General features: G+C 38.0%; 1 protein-coding gene across 1 annotated transcript in view; it reads right to left on the reverse strand.

Annotated features, from left to right (window-relative positions):
* Nucleotides 1-775: 775 nt before the first annotated feature.
* Nucleotides 776-17,867, reverse strand: part of ZC3H11A (zinc finger CCCH-type containing 11A) — a 29,468-nt gene continuing 12,376 nt past the window's right edge. The window contains exons 6-16 of the mRNA XM_037497607.2: nt 16,012-16,092; nt 14,534-14,644; nt 13,476-13,538; nt 11,272-11,370; nt 10,801-10,869; nt 5,862-6,365; nt 5,470-5,549; nt 3,902-4,196; nt 3,454-3,620; nt 3,072-3,139; nt 776-2,770 (exon numbers count right to left, since the gene is read on the reverse strand). Of these exons, the coding sequence (XP_037353504.1) occupies nt 2,512-2,770; nt 3,072-3,139; nt 3,454-3,620; nt 3,902-4,196; nt 5,470-5,549; nt 5,862-6,365; nt 10,801-10,869; nt 11,272-11,370; nt 13,476-13,538; nt 14,534-14,644; nt 16,012-16,092 (1,796 nt within the window). The 3' untranslated portion in view covers nt 776-2,511. The remainder of the gene's footprint in view (nt 2,771-3,071; nt 3,140-3,453; nt 3,621-3,901; nt 4,197-5,469; nt 5,550-5,861; nt 6,366-10,800; nt 10,870-11,271; nt 11,371-13,475; nt 13,539-14,533; nt 14,645-16,011; nt 16,093-17,867) is intronic.

Genomic DNA, 17,867 nt, shown 5'->3' on the forward strand with positions numbered 1-17,867 from the left:
ACATAAGAATGTACAATCTGACTGTTAAATTTAAGCATGCTGATTTCAGCCTCACAGTGAGGATAAGTAGTAGTGACCTTCCAGGGCAGTGTAGGTGATAAGTGTCAAAAGGGTTGTATGAACTAAGAGGTACATAATACATACTCAGTAAATGTTGGCTATTTTAAAACTGTCAAGTTCAAAACAATACAGTATTTTAAGGGATTGTGCACATATTCTGGCAAAATGAAGCCAATTTTTAAAAAAGGACATTTAATATAGAACAAGTTATATTTCTGCAACTGTCATATTTCTTTGCTGGATTCAAAGACTGGTCAAGATCAAAAGGAACTATATTCTGGCCATCAGAATGAAAAGATCCACTGGCATTTGAGGTTAAGGTCAGAACTTTAGGAAGCATTTATCTTGAGACAATAAACACGGACTTCCCCGAATTAAAAATATGCCTTCATGTTTGAAAACTTAAAGTTGTTGAATCTATCTAAGAACACTTCTAAACCCTCTGTCCTGCTACACAACGGTATTACTTAGTTATAATGGCTACATATCAATGTTAGAAAAAAAAAATTCTCACCTAAAATATTATTTCTGTCTAAAGCACATGTTGATAAAACTGAACAATTCGTGTGGGTAAGTTTAGCAGTATGTTCTTGTGAAAGTTTTCTAAAGCCAAATAATTGTGAAATTGGAGCAGTTACACAAAAGGCCAACAACATACTGATTTGGGCCTCTATCGAGGCTGAAGTATTTACGACTACTTAACTCACAACGTCAAGACTTTCCTATGCCAGTTTTATTTAAAACACAAATAAGTATTTCTCTTTCTGTAATGGCAAATGGTTCAAATAATGCTGAACATGAATCACTGACTAATACAAGGGCTATAAATATGAAACAAACTTTTAAAAAAGCAAAAGAATAAAGGTTATATACAAAAGGGACCTGGAATTTATACGCCAATTCCCAAAATGAAATGAGTAAAAAATCTACGGTGAAACCAGAACATTCCACCCCTGCTTTGGAGAAGGGCTATTATACAACATTCAGTCAGCTGAAGATGGACTGGTAGAGAAGTGTCTATACATAAATTTCAAGTCATTTTTGCTTGTGCAGAGTCATCCAGATCTTCCCAAGACTGAATGAGCAGTCCCGTGGCTTTCTTCCTTTTCCATATTCCCGACAAGGCTACATGAAGTTCAACTCTTGATGAGCCGCTTACAACAGCAGTTCCTTAGGAGCCAACATGATAGGTGGGTCAGATTTCCCTATGAGAAACAAAAGTGGCCACCTACAGCAAAACGTCAAAGTAGACAAGTCCTTCTTTCCTTTTCCTTCTGATTATGTACAGTATGTCTCTTTTCAAGACTATTATCTCCATCATACTTGTTCCTCCACAAGTCTAAACCTTGAGGTGATATGAAGGAGACCAACATCAAAAGAAAATCCAATTCAGAAATGAAGAAAACTGGAAGGTATACAATACACCCCCAGAGCGTCTCAGTAATCCCTGCTGACAGTACAATTCTGTGCACTGCTACAGTCCAGAGAGAAATATTGGCGACTTGCATGAGTTATTTTTTTCCCCTAAAGTGGTTAAAGGGCCTCAAATAAATACTGGGCAAAAGGAGTTTGCTGGGAGAGTTACTAATAAAAAATTAACCAATTTTTATCTCTGTGATAATTCAATGTTAGTAAGAGACAAGTACCGAAGAGAAGGGACAACTTTTATATTAAAGACAGAATTCCTCTAATACTTTGTCACCATCTCTTACAAATCCAGGGAATCCCAGAAATAGAAAATTAGTTTCATAGGACCCCTGAGGCACTTTAAAGCCTTAAACAAATTACAGTAATAATAAATTAGCTATTGCTTTTCAGAGGTTTACAGAGCAGCAGAAGTATGAAAATCAGATCCAAAAAGTAATGTCCAGATTACAGGCTTTCTGAGCTGCTCAGCTCTCTCTAAAGCTTAGTTGACTCTCCATATACCTTTAAATAGACATACAATTTAACACAGACTGAGTGGATTTTTGCTGTTGTAGTATAGTGCTAGCATGAAATTTGGTCCTTAATGGTAGCAGCTGTCTTCATTCCTTTTCAAACTTGGGCAACATTAAGTATAGCTAAGACAATACATGAAAGAAATAATACAACAAAGGGGAAAAAGCCAAAACTGACAAACACCTCAAGGAGTCACTAGATTTTCTTGCACCCTCTTTCACTTGAATCTCCCTCCCTCTGTCTTTTTGTGGCAAGAGGGGTAAGACACAACTTTTTTCTCAAAGATGCTAAATCATGGCATCAGATGGACAAAATGGTTGTCAAGGGAGTTTAAAAATCTCATCCCAAGGAATCCAGGACACATACATATAATTCAGAGGTATACTTCTGGTTTTGGGGAAATTCTAGACTAAAGAAATGATCATCTTGGTAAATGTTACAATAGATGAAACTAAGTCCAGTTTTTTGGCGAGGTTTTTTTTTTTTTGTTTAAATGTTCTACTACCACCTTCAGCTATCAATCATTTCTGATAGCTCAAGAAGAAGGTCATCTTCATCCTTCCCAGGATCCAGGTCAATCTCTGCTTCTAATTTGCCTCCTGAAATTTCCCATATTAGTTTTTCAAAATCATCCTCCATAGAGAGTGGTGGCTTTCCTGTTGAGGCAGAGCTGAGTCGGCGAGTTTTTGTGGCCATCTGGGATGAGGAAGGGCCAGACACTTCCGGTGGGGAGGGAGCTGAAGAAGATTGAGCTGGAGGCAGCACAACACTGATAAGGGAAAAAAAAAATTTGTTTTTAAGGGCAAACAGACAATTATATTCCTGTATTGGGACAAGGCATTTTCATCCTTTAAAGCAGAATTCAAATAGGCAAAATATAAACTAAGTCACCCAAGGAAGATAGCACCCCTGAGTTTCAAGTTTTTTTGCAATGAATCTGAAGTTTAGCAGGCTTACTTAGATCTCAGATGTTCCTAAACTGTAAATGTTTCAAGTTAATTTTTATTCCTTAGACAGCATAAACAGTAATAGTTGACTAAAGCTTGGGTAAAAAGAATTCAAGGCATTACCTGTCTCTAGGTTTTTCTGTCTCAGGCATGGTGACTGACTTATCCTCAGAGAAGAGTGGGACAACAGCCTACAAAAGTAAGAACAACGTAATTCAGTGGGAGTCAGGCCTTTTAATTTGAGCATATTAATTTTCTTCTGCTGCCTTCTCAGATTTATGGACATCATTCTGTAAGCCCAGGAATGTAAGAACAGATAATCTGAAATATCATACATATCAAACCAAAATTAGCTTTTAAAAAAATCCCATCTTGTCACTCCACAAGCAGAGTGCTTAGGAAAGGGCAGAAGAATTACACACAGATACAGCTAGCGCTAACAGAGTTCATCTGTCCTGCTGCCGTACTACACGGACTGACGCATCACTGGGCTCGATTGACCTACCACAGCTGCTTTCTTGGCCGGGCTCTCCTGCAGGACACCGCTACTGCTGAGTGGCTTTACAGCTGCAATGACAGCGGGATGGACCTCTGCTGCCTTGCGTTTTGCGGGCAGTTTGGGAGATGAGACAACTTTCACCACAGATGGCTTCACATTCACTTTGGGTTTAGCTATAAGAGACAGAAAACATTGAGTTAATAACTAGAATAATTCCTCTTTCACAAAGAATAACTCAGAATATCAAAATCCTTCATAGCCTGAGAAACATACAACTAATTAGAAATGAAAAACTCCAAAAACGATCCCAAACGACAGAATTATCTTAAATATTACTAGCCAATGGTGTGCCCAGTATATTAGACAAATAAAATTCAACCCAATTGTTGCCAGCGAGTTACTGACACTGTAATTTTGAAATCCTAAAGTAAGACAGGCCAGGAAACACACTCACCTTTTCCCTTTTTTTCCAAGGTCTGTGCTGCATATTTTATATTCAATACTGAGTCCCCAATCCCTGAGGTTTCTACCTCCACCTTCTGGAATGATTTTGTGGGAAGTCTCTTTGTCAGGTGCCGTGTGATGCCTGGCACAGCAGTGAGCACATCCCCCAGAAGGGGTGTCAACACTGATTTTTCCTTCTGTGAGGCTCCCCTCTCCGACTGTTTCTGAATGTGCTTTTCTCTCATGGTTTCACATCTCTTGACTTGAATTTTAGTGATGTCAGCTCCTACAGTCTCACCTGAAGCCTATAAATAAGTTTAAAATGAATTAAAATCTAGTATTTGTAATCTACTTATAGGATTGCTATTATTTGTAAGTTACCAGGTTAACATCTAAGTCAGACATTCATGTATATTCACAAATAAAGATCTTTTGCCTTTTATTTGATGTCAAATAGAAAGAAGCAGGCTAAAGATGATTAAAAATGTGCAGGAAAACAGAAATCCACCTTCTACAGAGTAGACAATTATGACCCTAAATCTAATGCAAATGACTCCTAAATAATAAGACACTTGCAAAAGATTTATATACAAAGACATTCATTATCTTAATAAAATTTTAATGTCCAGAGCCAGATTATATTTGTATAATAGAACGTTTTATGACTAGCAAAAACAAATGTCCTGAAGAATTAAGGTAGGTTAAAGTAGGTTGCAAAATGATACACTGTAGAGTTCTCAATTACAGTCTAAAAATGAGCTAAACATAGAAACAAGTTACATGCTTACATATATAAACAAAAGGCCTAAAGGAAATCCATGACAAAAACTAATGGTGGTTACATCTAGTTTGTGGAATCTCAGAGGTTCTCATTCTTTCACAAAATAAAAATTCCCAAGTTTTGTACAATGAGTGGCATTACTCTCAAAGACAGGAAAAAAACAAGCTTAAAAATTATTTAATGGCAATTTAAAAAAACAACATTAAAAAAAGTTGGGAACACTGATATAAACAAAAATTCAGAACACGCTCATAGAAAATTATATGTATAGTAAAAGACAATTCACTTACTATAGTAAAATAATATCAGTGAAGTGTAAAATAGAAATTTATTACAAGCTTTATTAAAAAGCATATTTTGCCATTCACTGAGCCTTTTTTTTTTTTAGAGGTTGATCACCTCACAGGGAGACCTCAAGAGTCTCTCATTTGTTTTTTTTTTTAAGGTTTATTTATTTGTTTGTTTGTTTGTTTATTTATTTATTTATTTTTACACGCACTGGGCACAGTCAGAAGCACGGGAGGGTGAGAGAATTCACCAGAGCCAGAGCGGGGAGCAGAGCAGGCAGAAGGACCAAAGTACACTGCTGAGGGGAACAGCGGGTGGCAGGAGAGATCTATGCACCATGTGGGACCCTCCTCCGGTGGCTGGGGAGCAGCTGGGGATCGAACCAGCGCTGCAGAGGCTGCGGGCAGCTTCGCAACCCAGCGCTCAACCACTGCGCCACCAGGAAGGCCCATTCACTGAGCCTTTACTTGCCATGGACAAAACTATAAAATGATGGAAAACACACTCACCTCTTTAGCCTCTGTCCTATTAACACTGTTCTGAGAAACAACTTCACTTTCTTCTTGAAGTTTCTTTTCTTCTTTTATACCTATGTGCACATTAAACACATCAATTATTTCACGGGCTGCAACTTCAAGAGAGATAAAGTTAAAACTTTTCTTAAAGAAAGTAATGATAATTGTAGTTAAAGTCCATTAGTCATAAAATTTCAAAATGCCCATTAGAATAGCAGAGGTCTAGATAGTACTGATATAAAGAAATACCTTAACTTTATTTAATCCAGTGATTTTCAAAATCACTTAAGAAAAGTTTTCACAGGACACCTATGAATATCCTGTGCGATACTGTCCTTTAAAATATTATTTGAGGAAACGGTGCTACAGACCTAGCTGTTTGTTACCTGCTTTTTTGGTGACTCGGAGAAGCCGCCTTGCACCTGGGGTGGCCTCAAGCAGAGGCTGGGCGCTGGAGCTGCTCTCAGAGTTCTGCTGTACCCGCAGGGCCTTCTCCAGTTTAATTTCCTCCAGTGTCTTGATATGCACCTCCTGCATAGGCTTTGTTCTGCCTGCAGGGTCCTCTGATAGTCCTTTGCTGGCAACTATGGGCGGCAAGACTGCAGATTTTTTAATTTCACTGTCAGTCTTTAGCTTGATACAGGTTACATCTTTTTTGCTTTTTTGTCTCTCTGCTTCCTGCTGTCGGTGTTTCTTTTCAGCCAGAACCTCAGAGAAGGTTTTGATTCGGATATTGGAGGAGCTTCTTGTTCCTGAAGTAGAATCATCAACTTTTGAAGGTCCTTCTGTTTTGAGTTTAGTTTGCAATTCTCCACGTTTTTGACTGGCTCTTTCAAGAAGAATTTCTTCCAAGGTCTTCACATGGATCTCACCAATTTTAGTCACTCTCTCTATTTTTATGAGGGAAAAACAAGTCACTGTACTTGGAATTCATCTCTCTCTTTTTTTTTAAGATTTATTTATTTATACAAGCACTGAGGTACAGGTCAGAGGCGTGGGAGGGTGAGAGAATTCACCAAAGACAGAGCAGGGAGCAGAACAGGCAGAAGGACTGAAATACACTGCTGAGGGGAGCAGCGGGCGAGACAGGAGAGGTCTGCCGCACCATGTGGTAATCGAACCAGCGCTGCAGAGGCTGCGGACAACTTCACAGTGCTGCGCCACCAGGAAGGCCTGGAATTCATCTCTTATTGACATGCTCTCTCTATCCTTAGATCAGGACAGCATCCAATAGAACAGTATCATTTGGACAGGCAATTAAAATGATCAAAAGTACATGAGTTTTGATCTTAACTTTAGAATAAAACATGTTTCTGGTAATGGCCCTCAGGGGAATCTCTTAGGAGGCAAAAATTACTCATTTGAATTTCTATTCAGAAGCTTATTCTTGAGGAACCTGAGAGCCATTTACTAGTTAAAATGTGTTATTAACTTTTACCAATAAAAACGGGAATAAATTAATTCTCACTCATAGATCAAACATGTGCTGGATACTGCTAAAAATATGATGGTCAGCAAAATACAATCTCCCCCCACATGTAGTTTATAGCCTAACAGATCAATAATTAAGCAACACAGTATTATAATAACAGCTTTGATAAATAAAGCACAATGCTACACAGGAGTATGTAGCAAAAACACTAATCTCTAGGAATTAAGAGAAGCTTTTCAGACAAAATAGTAAGTGATAAGAGGTAATAATGGTGAAAATGAGGTAAAACAGAAAAAAAAAACGGGAAACACTCAGAGATTGGCATGTTACCAAAGAAGTAATTTTTTTATCATTTTTCATTTTTGTACAATGTATGCATTTTCATCTTTGTTATAATCCCCATAAAATTCCCACCAGCCTTGTTTTGATCCTGCTTCCTTCTCCCCCCTATAGGGTGTCTCTGGTTTATAGTTGCCTGTTGATTTTGATTTTTACTTTATCATAATTAGTCTTTTTCCTGATCCCTTTTTTGGGTCTTCTAAATTCCTGCTATAAGTGAGACCATCAGGTATTTTTCTTTTTTTTTTTCCTGGCTTATTTCACTGAGCATGATCCCTTCCAGCTCCATCCATGTTGCCGCAAATTGCATGAGTTTATCTTTTTGATTGCTTAGTAATATTCCATTATGTATATGTACCACATCTCAAAGAAGTATTTTTAATGATCCATTCATCATTCCATATTTAAATTAAAGAATAAATTTCATACTTGACAGATATGCCTATCATTGCTACTATAGGGCTAAATAATAATGAAGTGATGTGGAAATAACAGGATTTGGAGATTATATACACAAAACTTAATCACTGAATAACAGCTCTGAATGAAGTATCAAAACTAAATAATGTCCCTTCACATCTTAAATACATTATGTTTATTCTATTACATTCTGAACCTTTGAATATGCTATTTCTTCTATATAGAATGTCTCATTTGTTTTGTTACCTCATTAGTTTGAACTAAGTTTAGCTTAGAACCTGCCACCCTCTGGTCTTCTTTGTTTCTCTGATAACAGGACTGATCACATAGTAATATAACTGCCTGTATTTCTAACTACATTAGATACTTCACAAGAAAAGTGACTATTAATTATCTGCAATCGTCTAATATACAGCTGACCCTTGAACAACGGGGATTAGGAACTCCCTGCACTTTTGAAAATCAATGTATAACTTCTGATTGCCCCAAAACTTAACTACTAATGACCTGCTGTAGACCAGCAGCCTACTAATAACATTAACAGCCAGTTAACATTTTCTATGCTACATGTATTACATACCATATATTTAACAATAATGCTAGAGAAAAATGCTATGAAGAAAACTGTAAGGGAGAGAATATATTTATAGTACTGTACTGTACTTATTGATACTTTAAGTTCATGTCGTCTACAAGAAAATCCACATATAAATGGACCCATGTAGTTCAAACCCAATTTATTCAGGGTGAACTGCACTGTCTGTTACATAGGAAGCACTCAAAGTCACTGAGTTATTTCCTTGGGTCTCTTGAATAAAAATTCTTCCATTTCAAGAGTCAGCCTGATCTCAAAATTACCACTCCATGAAAGTGCAACGTGAATGGTGACATGCGCACCCTATTTTCCTGATCCTGCCAAAATTTAATTAAACTGATAGAAGACAGACAATGCTTCAAGCCATTCATGACAGCAGTGGGGGGGGGGGGGGGAAGGGATACCACTGGCACAGATTAAATCTTGAGGAATTTCTGAGACACAAGCAGATAGCTACATTTACAAAGAAATAGATAAAACTGTAGGTATAAGATCTGTTCTTGCTAACAAATCTAAAGCTGCCAAAGTATGAAAGGCATTAGTGGGTAAAAATTTAAGGGTGGTCTATACAACAACTGGGCCAGCTGTGACCTCCTCCTGAGAACTGTTTTCTAAAAAGAGGAGCTATCTGCCAGGGAAGAGAGCAAATTATGAGGATGAGGAGGGTGGAGAGAAGTAGAAGACAAAAATTTCATGTTTTTACAAATACCAAACAGAAAAAAAGAAAAAATGGGAGAAGAGCAAAAAACAAAAGCTAGAGAAAGAAGTCAGTTCTCTGAAAGTAAAGAAAATCTTCTACTATGCCAATTATTTGGGACCCCAGCCTTCCAGGCTGCGACCTTACACAAGAGCTGAGTACAAATCTCCTTTCAGTGCACTCTCTCCACTTAAGCAGACACATCAAAGTCTCCCAGGCATGGGGGAGCACTACTTGGGAGAAAGAACTTCCAAACCACAGAGAAAACCCACCCTGGGGAGTCACAACTATGGAAGCGACATTAAAGATGAACCTAAATAAAGAGAAATTATAATAAAGACGACAAAATAACACACAATTTTTAAAAAAAGATTCAGATATGAAATCACAGGGTAGCCTAAACTTACACTGTGAAAAAGGAGAAACCTACACTCCTCCATGCACATATGCATATAGTGGCGTTGCAGAGCTTAGTATAGCTGGGCACCTGAATATCATTTCGTTTAACATACTTCCTGATAATGATAATGAAAAGGGAGGGAAAAATTAATCCCAAAGGATGTTTTCAGAGAACCTGGCTTCTTAAAGTAGCTTGTTTTGTTTGCAGTTGCAGTTTTTGAGCACCCACCAATGTCATGGAGAATTTAACTGTAATTGCAATGGAGACTGGACTGCAGAACCTAAAATATTTACTACCTGAACCTTCAGAGAAAGTTTACCAATTCCTGATTGAGGGGAAAAAAACCAAGCAAAAATATAGAAGGTGAAGCAAAAATAACAGAGATGGAAAGTATGACAGCTATATTAAGAAATGTTGATCACACGTCTAAAAGTTCCAGCATCTAGTAAGAATTTCTCAAAGAAAAAACAAAAAAAGGAATAAGAAAGATATATGCAAAAGAAATTAATAGAATGTTTTTTAGAATTAAAGATTCTAAAAAAAACCAAAAACCTTAGATTCAAAGGGTCCACTGACTACTAGGCAGAATGAACAAACAGATCCATGTTTATAGCTATCACAGCGCCGGTCATAACACATAGCACACAAGGGGAAGAGATGTATCCAAGTCAGATAAGGATGAAAAAGGAAAGCACAGGCTATCATCACTCCTACTACAGAAATAAAAGTGGAATAATTGAGTACATGGATGTTCATTTTATTATTCTATATTTGCACACACATATAAACTTATGTAGTTATATCTTGCAATTTAAGAAGTTTAAAGAGAGTACAGGAAGAAAATAATAAAGGAAATTAAAATCACCTAAAACCTCAATATTCCAGGTAAAGCCCATTCTAATATTTTGGTGTATTTTTTTTGGTATTGTTTCCCTAGACATGTATTTTTATCTTATAATACTGGAATCATCTCATGCTTTTCTTGAAAATAAGTTTTTATAATAAAAAAGATGACATCATCCAAAAAACCTGAGGATTCTTATGTTGCCCTTAGTCAAGTGATGTCCTTTCACATACTTTCTTTGTTCAACACAATGAGGAATGTTACCATCATAACTGCTCAGAATGTGACTTTTCACGACAGCAATACTCTTGAACATAACTACCTTCGTTTAATCAAATTCCATTTTTAAATATTTATATTGTTTCTAATTTCCTATTTTTCTCTAATTTCTTACTAGTAATGCTGTAGTGAGCAATCATTTAGCCATGGTTACATACAGTAGGAATTTATAGCAGTGAATAATCAATTACTTAAAAAAAAAACACGAACAGAAAAGGGAAAAACTCCAAACCTAATACAACCACAACAGGTAAAAGTGAGAAAAGGTATTCACATGACAAGGAAAAAACTATGAGAAGCTGGTTTTAGGTTTACCCACCTGCTGCTTCCTCACTGTTTGCACCAGCTGACACGCCTAATCGCTCCTTCAGAGACTTGGAAACTTGAACTATAGAAAGATTTAAAAAAAAAAAAATCAAAGTTTAACAGGACTTTTTCTTGTCACATATCTTTTTCTACGTTCATAAAAAATTCCCACCACCAATTCATCTAATTCAAGTTTCCAGGCTAAGCTTTTCCTGACCATTTGTAAGATTAGGTACCCTCCACATGCACTGCCATAATACTGTACCTTCTCTGTTACAGAAGCTGTGTATTTATATATCTATGTATTTATTTGCATGTATTCCTATCTGTCATTACATTCTAAGTTCCCAAGGACTGTGGTGTTGGTTATTTTATCCAATGGTATGTACTCAGACTCTAGCAAAGCAAACACTCAAATGTCTGTTGAGACAAATGTCATGGTCACACACACGCACACACACAAAGTGTAACGAAGCAAATAAACCTTTCTTTGGTGTTTTGTCAGAGTTAGTTTCTGGAGCTTCAACTTTTTTTCCTAGCCTCTGTGCAAGGCTGCGCTTCAAGGGAGGATCACTGTCACCACCTACAAACAGAGGAATTCAGTTCAGGAATTCAAGTCAATCTTCAGCAAGATAAAAAACAGTAAGTCCACTGCAAAGGACTGATCAGAAGATGTGGTATAACCACATAATGGAATGCCATTTAGCCATAAGGACAGACAAAATGTTGCCATTTATTATAGCAAAATGGAAAGATGAACTTATATGTTGTAAAGCAAGTGATAATGACAAATACAATTATTGAACATTTACATCATGGACAATGAAGCAAATGAAATGAGGATTCTAAAGACAGAAGTGAAGGGAGAAAGTGTCAAAGGGGTAGCCAGGGGGTGGTGGGGAAAAAATTAACAAAATTTGTTTTTAAAGAAAGAAAAAGGAAATACAAGTAAAAACAGCTAACAAAGAATAATTCTGTAGTCTTTCTGTACCAATACAGTGTATTCATTCAGGAGTTTCCTTAGAAATCAATGTTAGAGAAGGAATCAAAGTGTCCCAGAGAGAAGGGGTAAAGGGGTGAAAAATTAGAATGCAAAAATCAACATTTACCAAGTAACTCACTAAAGTTATAAAAGGAGTATTGTAAACCCTGAAGTTAGTTACATTAGGAATACGAGGGGAAATAAAACCTCATATATAAAATAATCTTAACTGACCGCCTGTTAAATTCTAGGTAACTTTGTGTTCAAATGCACCTGGGATAACTAGGAAGACAGCCAAAGAATCATATAATTTTTTTTTTTAAGATTTATTTATTTATTTATACAAGCACTGGGTACAGTCAGAAGCGCGGGAGGGTGAGAGAATTCACCAGAGCCAGAGCGGAGAGCAGAGCAGGCAGACTGATGAAGTACACTGCTGAGGGATCAGCGGGCGCCATGTGGGACCCTCACCCGGCGGTCGGGGATCGAACCGGCGCTGCAGAGGCTGCGGGCAGCTTCGCAACCCAGCGCTCAACCGCTGCACCACCGGGGAGGCCCGAATCATATAATTTAAAATCATACAATTTAAAATCTTTTTCTGACATGAAGACTGCAGGCAAAATAGCCTCTTTTTTCCATTCCAGAGAAGAAATCTAAGGTCATGAAAGATTCTATATTTTACCCAAGGACCAATTAAATAGTGATAGAGCCAAGACCTGAACCAAGTTTCCAACTGTTGGTGTATTATTATATCACACAGTTTCATACAAGTTGTTTGAAAGTCAATGAGTTGTTAAAAACTGTTTCATGGATTACTTGACTAAAGACAGACTTTACAGAGTTCCAGTAAGGACTTGAAAGAACCTATACTTCGAATATGATTCTCTCTCATTTATGAAAATGAAGCAAACAAATCACAAAGGTTATATGCATGCTGACACTAAAAAAGCTCACTTCTATATATTTTAGCTAAAATTTCTCAGATGGTAATAATGGCATCAGGAAAACACAAAACAAATTAAGAGTTCACATTTGTAAGCACATTTTAGAGGATGAAAAAACTTCTGTAGTTCAAAATTATTCTTTTGGGACAGACACACTAGATTATCTAGTACACTGCAACTCATTAATATGGTAAAATACTTCTCCCCCACCCCAAATATGAAATAGCATATTTCATTTGGTTCAGGGACCAAATTTATATTAACTAGATGCCTTTTCCCTTCTAAAAATTCAAATTTAAATTTGCCCACACAAACAGCAGTATTCTTTACCATTTTAAAAACCTACTACCTTCTAAAAAGCTGGCTACGGGAGGAGTAGGAATAATAAAGTGGTTGGGGTGGGGGGCACGAGGTGCGGGGGAGAGACCACAAAGGACAATGGTGGAGGACTATGGGTGCTTTGGTTTTGGGAGTCTTATACTGGCTACACCTGAGTGAGGAAATCCTATACTGGCAAAACAAACAAGGATATAAAACAATGGCACTTAAATTAAAAAAAAAAAATTTTTAATAAAAGGCTGCCAATATTCTAAAGTTAACACTCTAAATTTCTCTGACTTCAATGAAAATTACAATGCATATGTGAAAAACATGAATTTTTAAGTGCAAAGCCAAGAATATAGGGGGACTAACAGAGTTTTAGAGAGGGTATCATGTTAATAACAAGTAGAAAACAAAGGGCATACACAAAACTCATCTTACCTACTGAAAACTTCCGTTTCCCCAGTCTTTCAGTGAGACTCAGTCTTACCAAGGGCTCCTCTCCTAAAATAGCAAAAACAGAATTTTTCTACTATTAGTCAAATTTTCTGTATTCAGTTAACGGCTAGTATAATGTATTTTCTGTTATTAATATGAGTCTACTAGAAAGCCTCTTGAGAATCATATCTAGTCTTATGACTACTACATTAAAAAAAATGATTCAACTACTAAATAATAATTTAAATAATCAAATGCACAGCCTAAAGGAAAGCTGCAGTAAAATCCTAATTATTATTAGCAAAGAATATGAGAAGAGAGTTGCATTCCAACTATAGGTATAAAATCTAAACTATGCTTTTGCACAGTAGGAAGTGGGCTCTTTCTCCTCTCTCTGATGTCTGAATGTCATAAGCACTTGAATATATCTAGATACTACAATAACATATCATATTCCTTATTTAGATTTAAAAATATTAAGGAAAAGGACTTTACATTTCACTGTAATTTAAAGGATTATATTATTTATTATACTATTTGGTAAAAAATAATGAGTGGTCAACAACTTTATTTAATAGATACAATAGTAATGTAAAAATCAGATATACACAAATATGAGAACTACTTGAATCAGGAATTCAACACAGGGCCTCCCTGGTGGCACAAGGGGTTAAGCGTCAGCCCTAGGAAGCTACCCGCAGCTACTGCAGCACGAGTTCGATCCCCAGCCCACATGGCACAACAGACCTCTCCTGTGTCGCCCACTGCTCCCCTCACCAGTGTATTTCAGTCAGTCTGCCTGTTCTCCTCCCCACTCTGTCTCTGGTGAATCCTCTCACCCCCCACACCTCTGGCCTGTATCTCAGCTCTTATATGCATAAATAAATCTTAAAAAAAAAAAAATTCAACACAGTCCAATGCACTGATACTTCATCCTTTTATCGGAGCAACATACTTAAAAATCTTCCTGCAAATCCATCCAAGATAAAAATATACCCAAGAATTTTGTCCCCACAAAGAGTAGCCTGACAACTCTTAGCACCTATCTACATATACTGCACCTTGTTTGTTGGACAGAGTTACTGTCCTCACCACAGTCCGGACATTCTCTTTTTCAGGACCTGGAACGGGCTGAGGTTGGAGTGAAAGACTGGAAGCTCCTGAAGAACCTTCTGAATAAAGTTAAACAACACAATTTATCAAGAAGTTCCATTCTTGTGACCAGCTCAGTTCCACGACTACTGGATAACTGAAAACCAAGCAGGCTTTCAGCTTCTGTCTGCCTACAGTGAAAGAGGGTGGTGGTGGTGGGAACAGGAAATAATCCGTATTTTGTATCTGCCTTGGGCACAATGTGAAAATAAAATTGTTTTGAGAGATTTAGGCACGTAATCTACTTTTATTTGCCAATAATGATGATGTTACTCAAAAGTTAACCAAGAGCAATTCAACTTTTTCCATCTGCATTTAATCATCTGCAAAACAAAACGCCAAGGTTCCTGTAGAATAAATTTTCACAAGAACATATCTTAGAACTGACCATTTCGTTCTCTTTAAATACTACATTTTTATATTTTTAGGGTTAAAAGTATACATCAACATTCTGAGACAAGCTCCAGAAGAAAAACTTAGCAGCAAGAATTCATACACTACAGGGCCTCCTCTGGTGGCGCAGCGGTTGAGCACTGGGCTGCGAAGCTGCGCGCAGCCTCAGCGGCGCCGGTTCGATCCCCAGCCACGGGGCGAGGGTCCCACATGGCGCGCAGACCTCTCCTGCCGCCCGCTGCTCCCCTTAGCAGTGTATTTCGTCAGTCTGCCTGTTCTGCTCCCTGCTCTGGCTCTGGTGAATTCTCTCACCCTCCCGCGCTTCTGACTGTACCCAGTGCTTGTATGAATAAATAAATCTTAAACAAAACAAAACAAAAAAAAAATTAAAGAATTCATACACTACAAAACAGTTTTTCCTTGTTTACTATGGTTTATATGTTGTTCTTTTGAACTATAGATCCCAAGCTAAATTTTTGTTTGTTAATTATACTTCAATTTTTTAAAAAAGTTATTTCAGGTTCTTTATTGTCATATGTCAAGTTCTGAATAGTTGGGACTGAAAGACAGCTTTGATGAAATTAAAAAGCAACCATATGTGTGTTTTATTTCAAACAAGCATAAGAGGTCAAAATCGATTTGCTGGGCCTCCCAGGTGGCGCAGCAGTTGAGCCCTGGGCTGCGAAGTTGCGCCTCTGCAGCGCCGGCTCGATCCCCGGCCGCCAGTGAGGGTTCCCACATGGCGCGCAGACCTCTCTTGCCGCGCCTGCTGCTCCCCTCAGCAGTGTATTTCATCGGTCTGCCTGTACTGTCTCTGGTGAATTCTCTCACCCTCCTGCGCTTCTGACTGTACCCAGTGCTTGTATAAATAAATAAATAAATCTTTAAAAAAAATCAATTTGCTCATTTGACCTGCTGTCATGTGTCATTATCAGAAATGTTCTTGTTCTCTGGTAATATTTAACCACCTGTGTGAAAACTCTCAATGACTTACCACCTTGCTTCTTGGATTTTTCCTTCATTTTCTTTGACTTAATTTCCTCAAGAGTTTTTATTCCAAAATTCAAACATTCACCTGAGAAGTGCAAACAGAAATCATATGAGGAATATCTTTTCACCGCTATGTTTTATTTATACATAGCAGGCATTCAAGTATCTTCTGATTTGAGGAGAAGATATATAGTAAGTATGTGTATATAAAATGAGGGCATGGTGGTGATTGTGAATCAAGTTCAAGGGTATTTAAAATAGTTTGGACACACGCCAGGCTAGATGGGGCAGAATGAAGATGCCAGGCTCACCTCCTCCAGATAATGCACAACCAGACTGCAGTAAAACAAAGCCAAATGCCCCTTGAGGGAAAAACAGATGACAGCATCACACACGAGGGGAGCAGTCCAGAAGAAAAGGGTAGGAAAAGCTTTGTTCACAGTGATACATGGCAGTACAACCCACAAAAGGGAGGGGTAGGTCTGTAGAGAGCCCCCTACTGTTGTCAACTAGAGCTCAAAACCAGTACTGGGTATCCTGAGACCCCACATTACAATGAATAAAGGGAGTGTGATTTGGCACCCAGGAATGAGTCTGCTCTGTTGGTGAGCTACAGAGGTGGGGGTATAGAGCAAGGATTACTGGCTCGAGCCTGAAACTCTCAATATAGAACAGCAGCGTAGGGGGAGTGGGCGCAAGTCAGATCACCTGGATCTCCTCACAGAAGAGGCTACTAGCCCAGCCAGAGGTTAGAGGCTGTGCTATTCAAAATACCTGTCACCCTCCTCCCCAGGGCCAAAACAAAAACAAAGGAACAGTGAAACAAACTAGAGCTTAAGCACCTGTCAATAAAAGGAGAAAACACCCCAAGTGAAGGTTCCATGCAAGAGAAGGAATGAAAATGACTGTGACCCCATATCAATTACAATCCATACCCAGAGCTGCATCTAGTGCTGAGAAACAATGTAGACTGGAAGCAGACATAAGGTGTAAGAAACACTTTGCTGGCCCAGAGGAAGGGAGAACTTCCTATGTGGATCCCTACCATACCCCTTTGGCACCCAGAGCACAACAGGTTGTTCCAATTCCTGAGCTTACTGGAGGTGATCCTTTGGTGTCTGACTACCGTGATCCTCTGGGATACCTGCTACCGTACTCAACAGTACCAGTCTTCAGATTACTTTAAGAGGTACAAAGACAACAGTCTGAACTATATAACCTTATTATAGCCCAAAAGAAATCACAAATGAGGAAATCACATTATAAATGCCAGAGCAAAAATCCTGAGCTCCAACCCAGAAGAAATGCAACAGGACAAAAAAGGAGTTCAAGGTAATAGTTCTAACAATGCTATAGAGGTGATTTCCAGAGAATGTACCATCAACATTCATCAGCGCATCCACAGAGTGGTCTGCAAGAAGTGTGCTGCTTGAGCACTGAGAGATATCTGGAAATCTGCATGAAGGAAAGGTGCACTCCAGATGTGCTCACTGACAACAGGTTCAACAAAGCTGGGCCAAAGGAATAAGGAACATCCCAGATCATATCCTTGTGTGGTTGTCTAGGAAATGTAATGAGGATGAAGATTCACCCAACAAGCTGCAAACACTGGTTATCTGTGTACCTGGCACAACTTTAAAAAATCTACAAATAGGCAGTGTGGGTGAGAACTAATTACTGATGGTAAAATAAAGTTATAAAACTGCAAAAACAAAAAACCCAAAACCAAACCAAAAGGAGGAAATGCTCCCTAATACATTTTATGATGCCAACATTACTCTAATACCAACACCAGAGAAAGCACAAGAAAATTATAGACTAATATCCCTGATGAGCATTAAAACAAAAATCTTTGACAAA

The sequence above is a fragment of the Talpa occidentalis genome, unplaced genomic scaffold (assembly GCF_014898055.3).
Source record: "Talpa occidentalis isolate TD23 unplaced genomic scaffold, MPIMG_talOcc4v2.1 talOcc4.8, whole genome shotgun sequence".
NCBI lineage: Eukaryota > Metazoa > Chordata > Mammalia > Eulipotyphla > Talpidae > Talpa > Talpa occidentalis.